The sequence below is a fragment of the Mixophyes fleayi genome, chromosome 1, assembly GCF_038048845.1.
Source record: "Mixophyes fleayi isolate aMixFle1 chromosome 1, aMixFle1.hap1, whole genome shotgun sequence".
NCBI classification, from domain to species: Eukaryota; Metazoa; Chordata; class Amphibia; order Anura; family Limnodynastidae; genus Mixophyes; species Mixophyes fleayi.
The window spans coordinates 232,406,217-232,427,816 of NC_134402.1; the positions used below are offsets into that span (position 1 = coordinate 232,406,217).

At 38.5% G+C, this 21,600-nt stretch overlaps 1 protein-coding gene across 2 annotated transcripts in view; it reads right to left on the reverse strand.

Annotated features, from left to right (window-relative positions):
• Positions 1-21,600, reverse strand: part of HOMER3 (homer scaffold protein 3) — an 88,334-nt gene that overhangs the window by 25,149 nt on the left and 41,585 nt on the right. For both annotated transcript variants that reach the window (XM_075207500.1, XM_075207492.1), the window contains 4 exons: positions 18,982-19,138; positions 16,187-16,318; positions 14,103-14,210; positions 3,313-3,434 (listed from right to left, as the gene is read on the reverse strand). In XM_075207500.1, coding sequence (XP_075063601.1) covers positions 3,313-3,434; positions 14,103-14,210; positions 16,187-16,318; positions 18,982-19,138 — 519 coding nt within the window. The remainder of the gene's footprint in view (positions 1-3,312; positions 3,435-14,102; positions 14,211-16,186; positions 16,319-18,981; positions 19,139-21,600) is intronic.

Genomic DNA, 21,600 nt, shown 5'->3' on the forward strand with positions numbered 1-21,600 from the left:
AGCAGAAGGGTTTTCAGCACATATATCTAGGCACTGATCAACTATAACCATTTGAAACTGAAAGAAAATCCTTAAGATTTCCTAATCCTGCCTGTAAATACAAGTGATTTACTTGAAGTTTCTTCACATTAATCTTCCACACATAATCAAGAGATTCAGCACTGTAAGCCAGTAGGAAAGGGTTACAAATGAATACTGTTCAGGCATGCTGAATTCCCCCACCTGTCTATCAGATTTTGGGGTATTACATACTTAAAACCTATGTAAGTGGAGAAACTACATGTACTGCCCATGCCCAGTTACACCCTGTTCCTATAGAAGGGGTTAATCTTCAACTGGATGTACAGAGCTTCTAAAGATATGGTTGCACCAAAATGTGTCTCCTTGTGCTCTGTAATTAATGGGTATTTTAATTGGTTTGTGGCAGATGGAGGGGGAGAACTAAGCCTCAAATCTGGGTTACACTGACACATTTTCAGCAATAGTATATTATCTGTGTCACTGTAAAGCTCTACAGTTTATAATTTGTAGAATGCTTATGCGCAGTGATGGGTTGATAAAGGCTTTACATATAAATGCACAGTGAGGAATATATTCAAACAATACCTTAAGGTAATTGGCCACTGAGTGGCACCATTCTCTTGTACTTTATGGATGATGTGTCATTTAATCTCAGCAATGCAATCATTTCAACACCTCCCACTCATTAATAGTCAGTGCCACTTTTAAACTAGCAGTAATCAAAATGTTACAAAGACTGTAAGTTTTCCCATCATATAGAATAAGAGTGGTGGTACTGTGCAATTACTCACACATACAATGTAACCATAAATACATAGAGAGATATATAAGCATGGGCATGACTACAGGAGTAGCGGCTGATACGGGTCTAGCAGGTGAGGGAACCAATCAGATAAACCATATTGCACTGCACTGCAGTCTTGTGTTTTTACTATAACAATATTATTATAAATTTGAACAAAGTAGAAGGCTGGTCATAACGGCTGCAAAATCAGTGATTCAGCACACAACCTTTCACAACTGATTACAAGTATTACAGCATATTTGTGCAATTACCATCATTAAGTGAGCCTATATTTTGTGGCACTAGTCTTGCAATCCCCAAAAAAATAATGTCCGAAAACCTATCGAAAGAACACATACATTTGTAGTGTTCTTTCTCTGTCAGACATTCCTATACTTTTAGCTTTGAAATTTAATTATATTTGGGTTAGCATTATTAAGACTTACATGATATCTGCCAACTTTGGTAGTCAATTAACGGGGACATGTAGCATACAAAAGAGGGCAAAGCCATGGCTCATTGGCGCCATGGTCACACTCCCCAGGGTGTGCGTAGCGCTTTTGAAGTGCTTGGCTGCCCCTTGCACCCCACCCCTAACACTCACATGCATTGCTACATGCACAAGTGATAGGAGCGAGCATCATCTGTGCAGAGCGGCATTACCGCATATCATTCCAACAATCAGGACAAAGGTGCCAATTGATGGGACTGCAGAAACGACCCCTCAAATTGGAACTGTCCCGCATATATCAGGACAGTTGGGAGGTTTGTTGTGAACATATAAAAACACATTTTATTGTTCTTTTTCTGATGGACAAGTGTATCTTAGCACATTCTATGCAATTCAGTCTAAATAAACAAGGGGGTGATTCAATTAATCGCTCATTTTTGCTCACACTTTTATGAGGTGCAAGCAAAACTTAATGATTTTATCATTGCCGTAAATGCTGCAGTTTGCGCAGAAACATTACGTGTGATGCTACTACGGCACCCAGCAGCTTAATGAATCGCCCCCTAAGAGTGGATTTGTGTTAAGAAAGGTACTGAGTCTATTTAAAAGAATTACCAATAAAACCTGACTTTTGATTGTGGTTTGGGCATTTTTTTTTTTTTTATAAACTGTCAACCCTGCAAGAAATCACTCCTGACATCCTCTGACATAACATAAACACTGAACGTGGTCATCGAATTTTAAAGCAGTTTAAATACTCACCTTCAATAAATATTAATTTATAAAGCTGATATAACAAAAAGAGATAAAATAAGAAAATACAAGAGGATGGCCATTATAAAAAAAATAGGGATATTACAGGGAAGAAGACTTTTTTCTTATGACTTATGTTTACGGATGGGTTGGGAATTGGTGTTTGTGTTATCTTAGGTATTTTTTACCAATTGATACATGACAGTGGTTCCTGAACAATTAGATTTTTGACGAGCTTTGTACACACAAATGGCCTTATATACACTTCAGCAACGTATGGAAAACCAGCAGATACACTCACATCCCAACCAGCTAGGATCTTAGCCTGCTTTAGCTATACTGCTCCACCTCCGCCATTGTAGCATTGATCTATTGCTATAACCTCCCCTCTCCTATCTATAGTAAAGAAAAAAAGTTTTCTACCAGTAACAAAATAGAAATCAAAAAGGTCTTAGTGTTTTATTCTCATAGACAGAATTTTGTACTTCTAAGGGCCCGATTCATCAAGGAAAGTAAAAGCAACAAAAAGGAGTAACTTTGCACCTTGGCAAAACCGTTTTAGTTTTGAAAGTTGGCATGTATGATCTTAGTATTAATATTATTTTTATTCTCATACAATACATAATTTAGCTCCTGATTAATTTTTGTTCAGTAACAAAAGAGTCATAAATTACTTATGATAGAAGGCACAAAACTCCAACTCTCAAAATGTGATTCAAAAAAAGTTAGAGCAGGTACAGCCTGTTGCCATTGGCCGGGGACTTTGTGGACAAAATCTGGGCCTGACAGCAAGACTTGGGGCTAGATTTGCTAAGCTGCGGGTTGGAAAGAGTGGGGATGTTGCCTATAGCAACCAATCAGATTCTAGCTTTCATTTATTTAGTACCTTCTACAAAATGACAGCTAGAATTTGATTGGTTGCTATAGGCAACATCCCCATTTTTTCAAATCCGCAGCTTAGTAAATCTAGCCTTGGTTTATAAACTACCATTTTGAGCAGCACCTATGCAGATGGTAATACTCAGTGGCAGAACTACTGGTGGAAGAAACCATGTGCTAAAATTGGGGCATCCTCTCTACTCTTCTGAGCATGCTTGAGGGTAGCACATGTGTTGTTGCACTATTTGGGCTTTCAGTTTGGTTTGCTGCCCCCCCTCAAATTGAATATTACGTGCCTCTAGTAGCACTTGCAGAGTAGTAACCATAATAGTACTGTTCTATTATTTAGGCTTGTTTCTTAGCCTTGGCACAAGTAAAAATAAATGTTTCTAACAATTAATTTATTATTCTTATATGTAGTTACCCTTCTGACAGCATCTTCTTTACCCGTTCTCGCTCTGTACTGAGCTCCATTTCTGCACTCTGGCTTCTGAAGAGCTTCTCATCTCCTGGTCCATTGATACTAATAATGGGAGAAGGTACTACCTGGAGAGACATTATAACAGGGGATTAACATTTCTGACCAATGAAATATAGTCCTATAAGAGATTGCTCTACCTTCTACTCCAGATTCCGCAAAACAAATTTTGCGAATAGGTAAAAGAGAAATATGTTCTGTTCTTTCTTGTATCTCTTAGATATAGTTTCAACGTGGCGTGAAAAGGTGGAGTGGAAGATGGGAAATGTTAATATCATCTTCATCATTTATTTATAAAACGCCACATATTACGTAGCGCCAGATAATCCTCATATATATACACATGAATACAACAGACACAATAACAGATATATGAATACAATTAAGGAGGAAAACACATGCATGGATAGTTGTGGGCTAATAACTACAGCTACCACGTATAGAGGTATTTCATGTGTGTGAGTAAGCAAACAGCAAAAAATTCAGCATCAGGCATGGCATCAGGGACATACGAGGTAGATGAACATGAACCATAGGATACAAAGGACCCTGCCCATGAGAGCTTACATTCTAGAGGGAGGGGGTAGTGTGAGACACTAAGAACAAATGGGACACGAGTGATGGGTGGAGGAAATGGATGGAGTGGAAATGAGGGTCTAGGCGAGGGTAGGGTAGGCAAGTTTGAAGAGGTGAGTTTTGAGGGAGTGTTTGAAGGATTGTAGGTTGGATAGTATCTGGTAGGATGAGGTACGGAGTTCCAAAGGTGGGGTACAGCACTGGAGAAGTCTTGTAAACGCAAAGCACAATGTCACTTCTATTATGCTAACGTATTATGAAGGATATCTGGATTTCTGAGACTTGTGTATCTTTGGACAAATCTATTTGTTTAGGCATACCTTTATGAGGAACATAAAGAAAGTAGTGTTACTTTTCATTATTACTTTTTCATAAACTCCATGGAATAAGCCATTTTGCATAAATAATCTTCATTGCAAAATGACAAAGTATAACAATATATATTTTTGTTTACCAAGACAGAGATACAATAACTTTTGAACAATTATTTTGTCATACTATCCTCATTAATATTAAAGACTACTAAACTCAACATTTTCAATGAAGGTAAAATACACTTTTCAGGTTACCCTGATATAAAACTGCAGCAGTTACCTCCTCACTCCACAAGAGACAAAAGAATTGTGTAAATAACTAATGGTTAAGTAATTCGTTATCCAGCAGTATGTTTACATTAATAGGATACTATTTGAAGGCTGTGTAATACCCTGCAAATCACAGCTGTATTTTTCTGAATGAGTGCATGCAGTAATATATGTCCCAGAGTCCCTTTGGGACATTCGTTGCAAATTACGTTGGTCATTTTGGGGTGGAAAAACTGCACACTGTACATTAAAGCCCCAGACTGCATTAGAAGCATGCAGAGACAGACACTGCAACAAGTTTGAAGAAGCAGTGTAAAATGGGCATTTTGGCACCACAATGTACTAGAAGGCTCCAGGATATTCTTGGTGGAAAGGGAAGGAGCCAAATATGGATTGCTGGAGGCTAGTGGGTGGTTGCTGTGAGTTGTGCTGTGTTACTGCTGCCTGGGATAATGGAGGATCTACCCACAAGTAGTCACTGGCTGCTGCTGTTGGACTATTTCCTTGAGGGTTGTTTGCAGCTAAAGTTCAAGCTTTAAAATCCATCCCAGAAGGAAGCATTTTTGGAGCAAAGGAAAACACCCAGCCCTGACACTGCCCATTCGTTGAATGTCAGCAGGACTCCTATGAAGACAGATAAGTTTCTTGGCTTATTTTGCCTTGCTATGTTCAAGTTATTAAAGTGAAACAAGTGAGACATCAAGCTTTGTTATATAAACCTCTGACTGGTACTGTACCATTTCTACTGAGAGGTTATGGTGCTGTCTGAAGGAAGATTTTTTCTCCAGCCAAATCTGCTGTATTTACAGTTTATCAGCAAGCTGACGCAGAGTGCTAGGGACACAGTGAGAAATCATTTGTCACAAGAGTTTGTCTATATTGCATCAGCAGTTTGATCCTATTGTGATACTGCCTATAATGGTTGCTGAGGAGACAATTGCAAGTTGTTTAACTTGTAATTGTCTAATTAACCTTATTTATCCAATGAAACCCATTTTACTGAAGCACTAGTGCCTCACTTCCCAGTGAGATATTTATTCAGTGACCTATGTGTTGTAGTGATTTATGTTTGCATAGTGCTGATATTGTTGAAACAAGATTCTTAAATTGTTATTTATTTTATGCCATGTTGAATAATATTGCATATTGAAGGTCCTATGGTATTTCCTACACTACTGCTACTTATCTGCTGCTTTGGTAAAACCTCACACCACAAGCAAAGAGAACTAACCCCAAGATTATGCAGCCTTAGCCCTGTGTCCCTTCTTTCATTCCAACACAACCGGGGGGAACTTTGCTTCTCTACCAAAGCACGGACTCTGTGGAATCTTATCTTACACTACTTCTGGGGTGCCAATCATCTGACCTATTACAGATGCAGTTCCTGTGAGATAATCATGGCTGTTCCCATCTCCTCTCTTAAAACACTGTGGACAAATTTGCTGTGTACTGGCGAGCATAGGCCAATAGGTGATATATGGAGGTGGATTACAATAAGCAGGGTTACAACTCAGTCCCCAGAACTGTAAGGAAATGCAAATCTGCCCCTATTTATTATAGGGGTGAACTTTCAGGAATACATTGGCCAAGGAGCTAGAGCAATGGCAGAAATGTAGCGGACTGACTAATGCGTAAGTACTGTAGCACTCAGGCCATTGGCTTAATGGCCATAAAGAGCAGCCTACACTCTTAGCCAATCACAAACTTCTTTTGGTCACTATGACAGCTGCCACTGCCTGATCCCTACAGGGAGCGTCAATAAGAAATTGTCTTTAGTCCCACTGCCGCAGTATGGGGTTTTGACAGGGGAGGTGACCATTCCAGCTGCACCGCAGTTCCATTCCTGGTGTTGTGACGAGACCACACACTGTGCAATGGTGTGTCAATTTAGTCAGAAACAAGCAAATTGACTGAACAAATCTGTGCATGTGTTTCCAGCATAGGAGTTGTGAGAACTGCAGTCTATTCAGAGATTTGCTCTACTAATGAACTAGCAAAATAACCCTCACCTGTTATTGCTTATTGGTGTTCTGTCATAATAAAATGAAGCAATAAAAACTGGGTCAACAAGATAAAAAGCAGAAGCTTGGGTAGGGTGTTTATGTTTGTTATACTGCCCATGGTTCAGGCAATACAACATCTTAATTGTGTTATATACTGTATACTGCTTATTGCAGTATTTGCAGCATTGAATGTAGTCCCATTCTTTTCTCAGTACCAACACTCAGCTTTAAAACACAAATATCAGGACTCCTGGATGCTTTCCAGCCACACATAATTAAGCTTTTAAGCTATCATGTATTTATTTATTTATGCTTCTTATCGACACAACTATAAAATGTAAAGCTAGGGGTAAAACAATAAAAAAAAAAAAAAAAAATGTGAAATTGTCCTTTTAGTTATTTACCCTACTACTACTTTGCTGGAGGCCCAAACTTAATGTCAGCAACACTAAATGCACATGAGAGAAAGGCGGCAGATTCAGCTGCCTTCTAGTAGATGGCACTAGCCACAGATTTGGGGAGGGGAAATGACAAGAGTTATTTTCTGCATTAAAACACAGTCAACTAATCAAATCATTATTGGATATTCTCAAAGCACCAATGTGGTTTTAATTTGGAGATGACAGTTCCATTTTGACAATGATCAGTAAAGTCAGTGAATTAGAAAGCTGTTTGAGTAGTCAGTTGTTGAGATGCTGTCTCAGTCATTGTGCACCACTAAACAATATCCAATGATAAATCCAGATATATTCAAGCAAAATATTTGTGTTCAGTGTCAGAAAAGTAAAATGATGATAAATGATAATAAAAGGGATGAGGGCTGTGCTCTGAAAATAGCACTGGTAAGTCGCTGCTGGCACAGAGAGGCTAAATGAGGTGCTTCGCACGGAGTTCACAGCTGAGCCAGAGAAATAAGGGAGAGGAAATGACAGGCCAGGCTGTGAGAAATTGATTAGTCTGTGTACTTAAATATGTAGAAGAGGAGAGCTTCACCCCCCCCCCCCTAGTCTCATGCTGACTTATCTACAGCAAAGTGACATCTTCTTAGTAAGAGGCAAACAAACAACGGTACAATTATACCGCACTTTACCAATTAACAGGCTTATACATGTCTGTACAAATGATCTTTAGATTGATCTTTTTTATGTTATTTGATGACTTGTGCACACTTTATTAATACACTTAAGAAAGAAACATTCAAATTAAAAGTTTCCGCTTGCCCTCTGTGGGAATTCATCAACATAATCATCATTTATTTATATAGCGCCAGCAAATTCCTTAGCGCTTTAGAATTGGGATTGTACTGCTTACACAACAGACACTGCAGGAGGCATATAGTGTAGGTTCTAAGTAGAGATGGGCGGGTCCGGTTCCCCTAGAACCGAACCCACCCGAACTTTGGGTATCCGAGTACCGAGCCGCCCGCTCGGAATCCAAATAGAGGCCGAACGTCATTGTGACGTCGTCGGATCTCGGGGCTTGGTTCTCGCGATACTGGAAGATTATAAATACACGCCTCCACAGCAATCCATCGCCATTTGACAGATGGAGAGAGCAGGGTGTAGTCACAGGCTGATTAGAGCAGGGACAGAGAATACAATATTCTTATTCCAATTGAGCTATCACAAATCGCTAGAGAAGAGAGCAGGATAGAGGATTTTTATTTTTTTTCAATATTTGGCACTCCCCAGTGCTTTAGGGGTGTCCCCCATAATTGTGCATAAATCTTTCTGGCTGTGAAAATTACTATCTGTCAGCAGTATCTATCAAATACTTTTTAGTACTACAAGTGCTTTGAGCTCAGAATGGATTCAGAGCAGTCAACATATGAGTAGAATGAGCAACCAGGTTCTGTCACCAGTCCTGATGTTAGTGTTCCCAGTACGTCATCTGGGCAAGGCGATGTCAAATTACACAGTGTTTCGAAATCAGTCCAAAAAACACACACCCGAAAAAAATTTACTGTGTTGAAGCGAAAAAGAAGTGTAACTGAGGAAAAGTTAAGTGCTGATAAAAAAAAAATTGCCAACATGCCATCCTATACACGCAGTGGCAAAGAGAGAATGAGGCCTTCACCTTTGTCTATTTGTGGCAGATCTAAAAATGTTACCGAGCCTACAAGTGGTGCACAACTACTGTTACGCAGCAAAGCCGAGCTGCAAGATAACAGTAAGGCATTAGAGGATAATGTTTGCTCTGAATCAGAAACGACACCAATCCCTGTGGAGAGTCCATCCAACAGTGGGATGTCTAATCGTGAGCATTCTGTTAGTGTACCCATAAAGAAGGGCTCTTTCAGCAGTTCTGCTGATGTGTGCCTGAACAGCCCGAGTGTAGCCGGTGATACACCAAGTGAGGATGGCACTTTGGAATTAGAAGAAGATGTGGGGGAGATTTGGGTATCCGACAATGAGGATGCGGTTGATTGTGTAAGTCCTGCAGCAGTGTGGCACCAGTGGGAGCAGTTCTGGCACCAATATGCACTTTCCAAGCACAAGCAGGGATGATGCAGGGGGCAGAGCACAACAGATTAACATCTGGGCTGGTTTGAGAGATTTTTTTAAAAAAATGTGTGACCTTGACCATAACTCCAACCAATCCTACTATTAACATGCAAAGGATGGTGGAGGTCCTATCAGGGATTAAACTGTATTTTTACTAATTTACAGTCATAAGGTTTGGGTGTAATATACACCCAAAGACGAGTGCTCAATTGCCAACAGTCATTGATGAAGAGGAAGACAAGCAGGCTTGTCTATAGAATTTGCAAGACCAAGTAATTTGAATTCCAAAAGTGGTGCACAGCTATTGTTACGTGTGAAAGCCGAGCTGCAAGACAACACTAAGGCCAATCCCTGTGGAGAGTCCATCCAACAGTGGTATGTCTAATAGTGAGCATTCTGATAATGTACCCATACCCAGTTCTGCTGATGTGTGCCTGAACAGCCCGAGTGTAGCCGGTGATACACAAATTGAGGATGCCACTTTGGAATTAGAAGAGGATGAGGGGGAGATTTGTGTAGGCGACGAGGGCGCTATTGATGATGTGGATGATTAGGATGCAGACAGATACCAAACTGCCTTTGTCTATTTCTTTTAATATTCTAATTCTACAGTCTATGCAGGCTGCTTCTTTTCTATTATAATACAAGTGGATGGGGGGGGGGGGGGGTCTGATGCAGACAGATACCAATCTACCTTGGTCCATTTATATTTTATATTGTTCAGTCTATCCAGGCTGCTTTTTTTATATTTTACTCCTAGTGGAGAGGGGATCTGATGCAGACAGATACCAAACTACCTTGGTCCATTTATATTTTATATTGTTCAGTCTATCCAGGCTGCTTTTTTTCTATTCAACTACAAGTGGAGGGCGGGGCTATAGAGACAGAAACCAAACTGCCTTTGTCCATTTCTTTAGATATTTAACTATAAGTGTAGGGTGTAATATACACCCAAAGACGATGGCTGCATTGCCAATATGCATAGATGGAAAGGAAGACAATCTGGTTTGTGTGTATAACTAATGAAGGCCTACCTACCAGGAATTAAACTGTTTTTTGGCTAATATATTAGCTTTACAATGACATTACTTATCCAAGAAACAGGTGGAGCACTAAATTTGGTTATTTTATGCCCAAAAACATGGATTTTCCAACAAAATAGCAAAACAAAACCAAACAAAACCAAAACACGCAATGGCAGTTTTGCAAAACCAAAACCAAAACCCGAAGGTAATCCAGATCCAAAACCGAATACAAAACCAAAACACGGGGGTCAGTGACCATCTCTAGTTCTAAGACAACCCATTGTCTGCTTATGATATGAAATGTATATAGGTTCTATAACAAGCCACTGTTTGCTTATGATATGACATGTAAATAGGTTCTATGTCTCTCAACCCGTTGTCTGTTTATGAAATGACATGAATATAGGTTCTATGACAACTCCCTGCTTATGAAATCACATACATATAGGCTGACTAGTTAATCTAGATCCATGTTTCTTGACACAGGTCAGGATCTGAGGTAGGTTTGTGACTCATGATTCAGCTTTGTATAATGTATTCATTTCTATTTACTTTAATTATGCCTATAAATAATATATACTAATATGAAGAAATTTACATTTACAAAATGTTATTAAACTATGAATGTGGGCAGTACGGTGGCTTAGTGGCTAGCACTTTCACAGCACTGGGGTCATGCATTCGATGGCAGACTATGGCCTTATCTGTGTGGAGTTTGTATGTTCTCCCTGTGTTTGTGTGGGTTTCCTCCAGGTGCTCCGGTTTCCTCCCACGATCCAAAAACATACTGGTAGGTTAATTGGCTGCTATCAAATTGACCCTAGGCTGTGTGTGTGTGTGTGTGTTAGGGAATTTAGACTATAAGCTACAATGGGGCAGGGACTGATGTGAGTGTGTTCTCTGTACAGTGCTGCGGAATTAGTGGCGCTATATAAATAAATTATGATGATTAAAACACCCACACTACAACATTGTGTCCCCTTTTTGCGTCCAGACCCAAACGTTGAAAATTGTTTATCTAGAGAACAGTTTTGTGATAGGTAAGCAAGAAACACATCTTAAAACAGCAAATTTTACAAATGCCATTTTCAGAGGTACATATAAAAAAAAATATGCAGGAGTACATCTTTTTTTTTATCCAAAATAGTTCATAAATTCTGTCTAAACCACACTTTTTCCTGCTAATTTAGCTTTCTGAATATCTGCAATTCCAAGGCAGTAATCATGTAACAGCTTGTTTAAAACCAACAGTGAGTTTTTCTCCCATCTGTTCAATGCCCTGAGATGGCAGTGGTTAATCCAGCAGGCCTCTCCAGCGTCTGGCATAGTGTAAAATGCCAGAGTGCCAGGATATGACACTGCCAGCCTGTGGCATTGCCAGTGTACATCACTCTACAGCAAGAGTAAGCAGATTAGTTGTGTGTGGGAAGTGCAAGGAGTTCAACAAAGCAAAGGGAAAGAAATAAACATGAAGGATGGAAGAAAATGTTCTAAGAAAAAAAGAAGATGAATAAGAACAAAAAACAACACAGCTAATTGACAGAAAATGGACACATTGAGGGGACAGAAAACTAAGCAGAAAATAATATTGGGCTACACAGTGGCCTAGTGGTTAGCACTTCTGCCTCACAGCACTGGGGTCATGCGTTCATTCCCGACCATGGCCTTATCTGTGTGGAGTTTGTATGTTCTCCCTGTGTTTGCGTGGGTTTCCTCCGGGTGCTCCGGTTTCCTCCCACACTCCAAAAACATACTGGTAGGTTAATTGGCTGCTATCAAAATTGATCCTCTCTGTCTGTGTTTGAGTGTGTGACTATATTAGGGAATTTAGACTATAAGCTACAATGGGGCAGGGACTGATGTGAATGAGTTCTCTGTACAGCGCTGCGGAATTAGTGGCGCTATATAAATAAATGATGATGACGATGATGATGATGATATTATAAAACATGACTGACAAAATAAGTTCTGATTGTTTTTGTCCCTTTGTTATACGGATTATCTGCATTCAGATGACATTCATTTATTGGCTATTACCTGCCCTGAAACTTTTGCAAAATACATTGCTTTATAATTCTGGCTTCCATATGTACTAGTTAGCAATGCCTTTATATCAAATAGACAGAATATAGTTGTTGTTGACTTAGGTGCTGCTCTGGGCACAACTGCATCCAAAGCAGAAAGCAAATCAGATCTGTGTTGTATTCAAGATCAACTAAAATAAACAAGTCTGTCTAGATGGTATAAAGAGCTTGCAGAGAGCAGCATAAGGAATCAAAAATGATAAAACAATATATTTAGTAAAAGTTGAAGGAGCACAACACTGATTATCAGAGCAGTAAATCAGTTACTGAAACTGCCCTTCAACTTTTCATTTGTCTATGTGACTCTTGTTAAGATGTCTGAAGTACTGAATTTGTGCAGACAGTTCATGTGCGGATATCAAGGGTGGGTCTAATTGTCTAAGCTAAGTGTTCTACATCAGTGTTGTATACATGTGCCACTTCCACCGCCGAATCATACCCATAGTCAGGGATCTCAAACGGCATGAATCTCTATTCATACTGTCAGCTTGTATTCCCTGACCTCAGGTGAATGATGCAGTGGAAGGGGCAGCCCAAACTGCCAGTGTGAATAGAGATGTGATCTGGCAGTCTGAGTCTCCTTATTGTCAGGGATAATGTGGAGGCACCGCTGTAGCACAATTGATTATGGCTGCTTGCTGGTTACCAAAGATCTACAAAGAGTCCAAAAACATTAATTGAGAAAACAACAACAAAAAGTAATATCTTGTTAATCAAAATTTATAAACCAGAGCCAGATTAAGAGCCCCTAGGTAACAATCTGGTTTGGGCGCACTCTCCTTTTCATTTGTGAAAACACAAAACATAAAATGGGTAAGGATAATCTTCTGCCTTATGAAACTCAGTGCCCACAGTGCACAAGGCATAAATCTAAGTTGTCTAATGGATGATCTGGCGATTGTATAAACGGTTTTCCCCACAGTAACTACACTCCAGTACACCTTGTGATTATATGCTATCCACCTACAAATCATTATCTCCTTTTCAAAAGCTCTCCGATTAGAAAATAATAATGGCTGCCATACACAGAAACAGACAGTCTGCTACACATGCACAGGCTCACAGCTCTTAGCATGTGATGGGGAAGGGGAGAAGGAATATGTCACAGTGCAGGCAGAGCTCAGAGGGGCAATCAAAACCCTCTCTGCTCACTACAACATGTGCTGTGGTTGCCATGTAGACTTGAATCAAAAATCATTAACAGCTACTTGAAGAAAAAAAAACCAATGTAAAATATCAACATTATTCTTATAGCCTGCAATAGTGATTTATGTTAAAAAGAAAAACACTCCTGATTTTTCATGGGATTGGATCTTTCAACAATAAGATAAGAAAAATGAAATATCAAAAGGTATAATATTTTACAATATACTTATAACAACTATAGTTATATTGTAAGTTATATATATACTCTAAATATAATGGAGATAAAAATACAGACAAATTAGTAGCAGTTCCAAGTAACAAAACATATGCCAGTATAATACCAAAGTGCTGAAGAGTATACCAGCGCTTAATAAATAACGGTTAATAATACATGTTATTAATATTACAATAACACATAAGAGTGTTAATGTCCTACATTTAGTATAATATATATAGTAAAAAATTGTATACATACATATTGACATTAAAGGGTAATACGATTGCTGAACTTTTGGTTAATATAGCACAGTATAGATTCTTTATTACTTATATTTACTGGTAAACATGTTAAAGGCAAGTAGGAAATATCTATCTCAATATAACATTTTCAGAAAACCAAAAATGATATAGAAAGAACGGCTGGGTAAATAATCTGAGGCTCTAAACCAAATGAGGCCCTAAGTGGTCTGTCTATGCCTTGTGATGAACTACCGAGAGCATTAAATGTAATATAAATATAATCATTCACATAACACACTATCCTCCATCCAGCAGGCTACTTCCATCATCCCTATCTCTCTTCAATGGACCTTACCTGCTGTGCAGTGATATTGAGGGCCATGTTTGTCAGCTCGGTTTTATCCTGAGATCTTTCCCTTGCCAGACGGGCAGCATCCCTCACCTCCTGGAATTTCTCTGCAAACTGCCACAGGGAAGAAAGAAGTACTAATAAAAGCCCAATCTTAATTTTATAAACATCTTCTGATTTAAATCTTTCTTTGTCTTCCAGCATTATTGGGACAAAAAAACTATCCCTGTACAAATCAAGAAAGGAAAAATGTCCTTTTCCTGCTTCCCAAATACCATTAACAATAAAACTTGCATGGACAGACTAAACGCGACATTATGTATGTTTAGTCTATTTTAATAAGTTATTTTTTTAAACAAGAACATTCATTATATATATATATATATATATATATATATATATATATATATATATATATATATATGTCCAGTGCTAGAGATCTCTCTTTACTTGTACGTTATGTCTGTTAAATACAGCTTGGTGTGCTCATGAATGGGTCATTGAATCTGTGTATTGTAAGTGCTCAACTTTAACAGCATCAATGCATGGAGAAATAGATCAGATGACCCAGCGATGACTAAGAATCCATTTTGCTTTGTGCAGTCATGCATGACCAATTGATTCTCATAGCCTGAATCCTACTTCGAAAAATTAAGATGGTTTATCTGAGAAGTTGAGAGACGGCAACATTTTATGTTGTGGTTCTCACTTCATCTGGCGTTTTACTTAATCTGCTTTTTTTTTTTTTAGAATGTTCATAAAATCAGGCGCTTGTTTGAGTGTTTTGTTTTGTAGTGTTAAATGTTTTTTTGTGAGTTTTTAGAGCACGTGTTTTGTGAGTGTAGGTAAAAGTGAGTGCTTTAGTACAATACATAAATTAGTTTTTGGACAAAACTCCTACTCATTTTTTAGAAATATAAAATAAGATTTAATGATCATGTGCATGTATATTCTGTGTTCATTAGGAGTGGTGTCCTGCATAAAAAGACACTTAAAAAATGCCCCTAAAAGTATGCCCCTAAATGTATGCCCCTAAAAGTAAGCCCCTCAAAGTATGGGTGGGAACAACCTTAGACTGCACATAGGACACTATTGTTCTGTTGTTGGTAGACATTGCCTTTGGTGTGTAACCTGAACTATTATACATGGCGCTATTCAATTCGATTGGGTGTCGTTTAACTAGTTACTTCTGCAAAACAGCTTTCTTATTCTGACGCCACACGCTGCAGTATCTGGCTGTTGGCCCGATATTACATCATATGTTGTCCCAAATTGAGCCCCATGTCTGAAATTAATCTGCTCAAAATCAATTGGATCATTATTGGGCATGCATTTGGCAGACTGCCTGTGTGCGCTAACAGGCCCTAGAAATGCCTAAAGAAACTCATCTATTTAGTGCTGAACTGCGGACTTCACTTATTTTATCCACTTTCAATGTGCCTGTCACTGGGCGCTCCTGTCATTAGGCTCTACCTTTGTTTGTAATTAATCTGTTTATATTTCTTAAAAAGGGCACCAGGAGAACTAATATCAGAGAAGATTTCAGCTGTTTTTATTTAACACATCCATCACTTTCAGTGTTGCTGGACATTTTTTTTTTAACTATTTATTTTGAAAAATAGCAATGATGTACAGATAAGAATCAACAATCAGTACATTGCTGGAATAGAAACTGAAACAGAAGACAATACAGATCATGGGCAAATGTCAATGTAGCAAAAAATATTTGAGTTTCAAAGACAACAACAGGTTGTCATTAAACAAACAGGTAGGTAGACAATTGTTATCCAGATTACTCAAGAATCTATAACATTTTATAATAGTGTAGCGAGGGAGGGGGAGGGGCACTGGTCATCACCAAAGAGTTGCTGGATATTTTTGTTAATTATATGTTTATTGAAGAGGTTTCACTTGCTTAGTCTTGCAATATTAAATGTGAAAATTAAAAATAAAAAATTATGTTCAATAACAATTTGAAAAAGTATAGAGAAATGTTTTAAAACACCTTCCTGCGGAACACTTACTTTACAGCTGACAATGCAAATTATAGTCACACCTGAAATTGTTTTAGTCCTAAATTCTAGATTTACCTGGGACAGGTTCTGTTCAGAGGCAAAGCCCAGACCATATACTGTGTTAGCTCGACTGTCAGCCCATTGTCCAAACTTCTGCGAGGTTTTGGTGAAGGTCATGTTAGGGGTAACAGTGCTGTTGATGATGGCCTGTGCAAATAAAATGGTCATGTTCAGCAAACAGCCCTTTCCGTATTTCCATTCCCTGCACGTTTTATATTAATTGGCAGACAACTAAAAATGGACCCTAGTGCGAGTCTATACATGTATTAGGGAATATTCAATTAGGTGCTGGCATCACGGCTACATGATGAAACAGCCCACAAAGGTAATACACAGTACTGCAACACCATGGATTTCTGCGGTGTTGCGGTACCGTAATGGCACACTTACATGCTCAGCCGCGATGCCTGGAACTAATTGACTATGCCTCTAAGGGTCTATTTATGAAGCAGTGAAGAGCCTAAAATCTGGTAAAAGTTCCAGTAAAGGCTCTTTTTTTTTTTTACGTTTTTTGCAAGGTCAATACAACAATAAGAGACGTTTGACAAAAAGAATACAGTTGAAAGAAATAGACAAAAAGTAATCAAAAAACATTGCTCAGCAAAGATCCAGCAAAACACTTAGTCAAACGAACCTTTAAATGTAGTAGCAACGAATGACCCCAAGTTTTCAATGAGAGAGGAGAGAAAGAAAGACAGGGTATAGAGAAAGAAAGGAGTGAGAGAAAAAGAAGAAAAGGAAGAAAGGCAAGAGGTGACTAGATCCATTGTAAAAGGAGAGAAGTCCAAGAAAGAGGTTAGGTATTAGAACTGGGTTATGTAAAGGGTGGGCACGCCTGAAAGAAGGCTAGCCAAGGATCCCAAACCTTGGTGAAAGCTCTCGAAGTGTTCCGAATAATGCTGGTCATATACTCCATTCGTTGAGTCTGCCAGACTCTATTGATTATGGGCTGCATGGAGGGAGGGGATTGCATTGTCGAAGTCGTATAATTGGATGAACGAAAAGTATATTGGTTAATATTGTTTTATCGTGCGATTGCACTCAGCATGCCACGCTACACGGGGCATGGTGCTATCACACGGTAAAATACGCACACACTCGCACTACAACATTTGGTTATTTATATATTTCATATTTATTAAAGGTTCCAATCCACATTCATTTATTAGTAAAATGTATTAGATTGTATATTTCTCTATATATAATACTGTAGTAAAGGTTTTTATGGTTCAGGTGTTTTAAAAGATAAAGAGTTTGGTCTCATATTAAAGCTTATTTCACCAGCATTAACCTGGTGTGGACGGAAAAGCGATTGCATCTAGCGATCGCAAGATACAAGCAATAAGAGATTAATGCTCTTAAATACTTTTATGTGGGTCAGTTTGAACTGGTCATTCAGAGTCAAATCATGGGAACAATAGGGTGGGGGATGTTCCCCTCACCCTCTGTAAGGATCAAATGAACTGACCTATAACTTGCAAGGAGCTGGAATGCCATTAACCCCCGGACCAATGAAGAACTTACTAAGTGTTAACTGGACAAGTATATACACAAGCATGCTGGCTTTTGTCCGCTCTCTCTGAACGTGGCTACATGTGAGCATGGCTGTGTTCCATTGTCGTCGGGGGAGCTCTATAAGGAAAATGTAATGTATTTGGTGTTTTATACTTTCCTGATTTAATGTAACATCTTTAATAGGTATCATGTAATCGGCTATATTGTACTGTATTGTACTTATTTATTGAACTGCTAAACAAATTGCTTTTGCTAAATAAATTGCTTGTGCTTCGGAACCACACAATACAAGCTTGGGTAATGCTTATTTGAAAACGATAAAATTACTTTAATAGCATACGCCAGTCTGCCGCTATTTGGCAAGTAGCTGCCGAAACAATGTGCTTAATCAGTTTGTTCTGGTGTTGGGATGCCGAGGGAGCCCCCAGAGGGAGTAGAAAGAATTTGGGTTCCAGGGGAATGTCCACCTGAAGAATTGCACTAACCAGGCCTCTAATTTCAACCCAGAAGCCTGATAATTTTGGACACAACCACCATATGTGGAGGAATGTGCTTTCTTGGGAGCACCCTTGCCAACACCGATCGGATGAGTCATGGAGAATTCTGCATAGACGCGAAGGCACATAGTACCATCGGTATAGCACTTTGTAGACGTTTTCCTTGATTCTACCGCAAATGGAACTAGAGGCGGCATTTTCGTAAATGTCAGACCATTCCTCCTCCGAGAGCTCCTCACCAAGGTCCCCAGTAAAGGCTCTTTCATCGGTTTGTCCCATTTAACCAAGGCTTAACTAATGTCTGAGATAATTCCAGCTTAGCCTTAAGCATCCTTCAGCTGTCTACCACCACCCATATGGGGACGATGAGCAGAATCAATTCATCAATCATTACCTTTTCCAATAGATTGCTGGATTCTCTTCATGAATGCATGCTCCTCCCCTTCTTAGGCCAGAGTTAACAAAAATTTGGCGCATGCACAGAAAATCAACTCTGTTTCTTCAATGAAGTCAGTCCCTTTCACCACGAAACAAGAGTTCCGTTGCAGAAAGAGTTTTTCACTGAGGATCGCATGACGAGTAAGTGTTCTTGAATAGCAGCGAAACATTTTTCTGCATCGTTTCGAATCAGCATTGATACAGATCCTTAAGTACTACCCACTGCCCGCCAATGATAAATAGACCCCTTAGTTTGTAAACTTCAAGGAGACATGGAGTGATGATTGTAAATATTCTCTGTACAGCGCTGCAAAATATGCTGGCCCTATATAATAAACGATAATAATAATTGTGTCTCACCTTGGTGCCACCAACACTGATTATACGATACACATTTCTAGTGGCATCAAAAAAGTAGGAAACAGTAGCAGCATGTTTGCTGGCCGGAATCCAATTCTTCTTGGTAACTGGGTCAATCTGAAAAACGTGAGCTCGTGTGCTGAAAATGGGCTGTTCCCTGGAAAAGAAAAGATTAGCAATTAGTGAAAGTAAAAAGTTAATTTTAAAGTATCCTTTAAAATGAAAATAGACCAGTTGGTTATCATCTGCAGAAACATTTAATGTGTTAAGAAATGCAGGCCGCACGGTGGCACATTGGTTCATGGGTTTGATTCCAAGGCTATGTCACTTACATTTTAATAATCCGGGGAGCTATGTATTGATGTCTTCTGTACTTAAACAACCATCTATACCTTTTAAAAGGAAGCTCAACCCCATTGTATATATTTGATGACTTCTGTTTTCTTCCAAGATTTGAACTATATCTAGTGATTGAAGTTTTTAATGGTTACCTCTAATATGCATCTCTGTCAAACCTCATTCTTTGTTTTTTCAAGATAAAGATGCTTTTTATAGCTTTACACAGTTTTTATATTTAATCCAGTCTGCTTTATACCATATGAAAGCTTTGGTTCCCTAAGATTCAGTTATCTAATTAGTATGATGATGATCCAAAATGATGATTGTATGATAAGAGTTTGTTTTGTACAAGTGCACACTTTCACCATTCCTTATGATAATCTTAGTGAGAATATATTAATGTATTTCAATAATGTTTTCTTGATTTACTTTTATCTCCGATGCCTTTTTTTTTCTCATAATGGGTGAAACATTTTCTCCTAGTAGCTTTTATAATTACAAGGTAGTCAATCTTTCTTATCTACCTGTGAAACCGAGTTGTGCGTTCATCCCTGTATCAGATACTAATATTAGATGCCTACATGGCAAACACAGGACAGATTGGGCACCTTTCCATTAGGTTTACATGAGGATTAGTCTCAACACCCTACAAATGACTTGACTTTATAACCTATCTAAAACAAAATTACCAAATCATTGCCTGTTATTTGGCTCAAAGAAAGGTTTTCCCATGTACATTTACAGATTGCTTGGAACTTGACTGTACGAGCCCTATCAAGGTGCAGATGACATTGTCTGTAGTAGAAACCTTGATTTAGATCCATCTAAGCAGCACTGACCCTTTTTTTACATATTGTGAGACTATTTATTTCACAGTAGGTGATATCATGTATATGTTATAGTCTATTTGAAAATATGTCTTTGGCTTGATTTCTCTTTGTTTATTGGGTCCTTTCATCTTTATTTGCTTTACAGGAAAATATTAAAATATTTGGTGGACTGTCTTTTATGGGGGATCCAAGAGCTTTGATTACTGAGTTTGACACAATGGATACTTTCAAAAGCTATGGACTCCTTGGCTACATAACAAAAGACTAATACTCGACAGTTGAAGTAGACCTTTGAATATCAAAACATAGCTACATTGGTTGTGTTATAGAGAATAGCTAATAAGAGTAACCTTGGAGTTTCCTAAAGTGTGTGGCCTTGTACCTTTATATGGGCATGGAACTTATGTTTCACAGTAGGTGATGCATTATCCCATATCTATTACACTTTAATTAGGCATAGAACATTATATCTCTTAACATGACCTGACCACTGAACATGACAATAATAAAGTTCCATTGCACTCTATTAGGATACTTCATCTCCTAATATGGCCTGACCACTGGATATCATAATACAATTCAATTGAGTTTTACTGCTTGTCTTTAACAAACATTAATTAATACAACTCGCATGGGAAGTAGTACAGAACAATTGATCAATACTAAAATCTAGAAACAGGTATGTGTTTCATTGGGACATGGAAGTGGTGGCAGATTGGAAGAAAGCCAGTCCCATATGGTGCTTGCTTGAAGTGACCACCTAAAATTTTGTTTTTTGTCTTTTAAAATACTGAATACTAAAGTGTTTTCATTAAATGCAATTTTAGTTACAACTCAAATGTCATTGTGAGATAGCATTCTGCACGATTATCTGAAAAGAGCATTGCTGCATGCTGGCTTTTAAGGCAGAGCAGACACTGTGCGGTCCACACAGTGCTGGGAGACCTAAAAATGACATTTGCTAAGTTAAAAGATGCAAATTGAAACTGCAATAAAAGAAAAATAATGCATGTATTGCCTTTTAACTACTCCATATTCTAAATAGAGCAATGTTAAAATAAAATAGTACAGCAAATCATAACCTAGACATAAAAAAAAAAGTTTTACAGATGGGGCAACAAAGCAGGGAGATTGCTAACTAACAAACCTGGAAAAATGGAACTACATAGTTGCAGTCACAAACCCACATACTTGACTTTGCAGAAACTTAAAATATCCAGCTTTTGAAAGAAGCTAAAGACCCATAATTGCCACATCTCAAAGAGATGTTCAGGAAAGAGGCATATCAGAGACAGAGATTAGGGAAACGATCAGGCGTCTCCATTGCCACAAAGCCACAGGCCCTGATAGTCTCTCAGGGGACTACTATAACATTTAACAAAATAATGTAACCCCAATTTTATTGGAACTATACCAACATTTATACTAGAGATGGGCGGGTCCGGTTCCC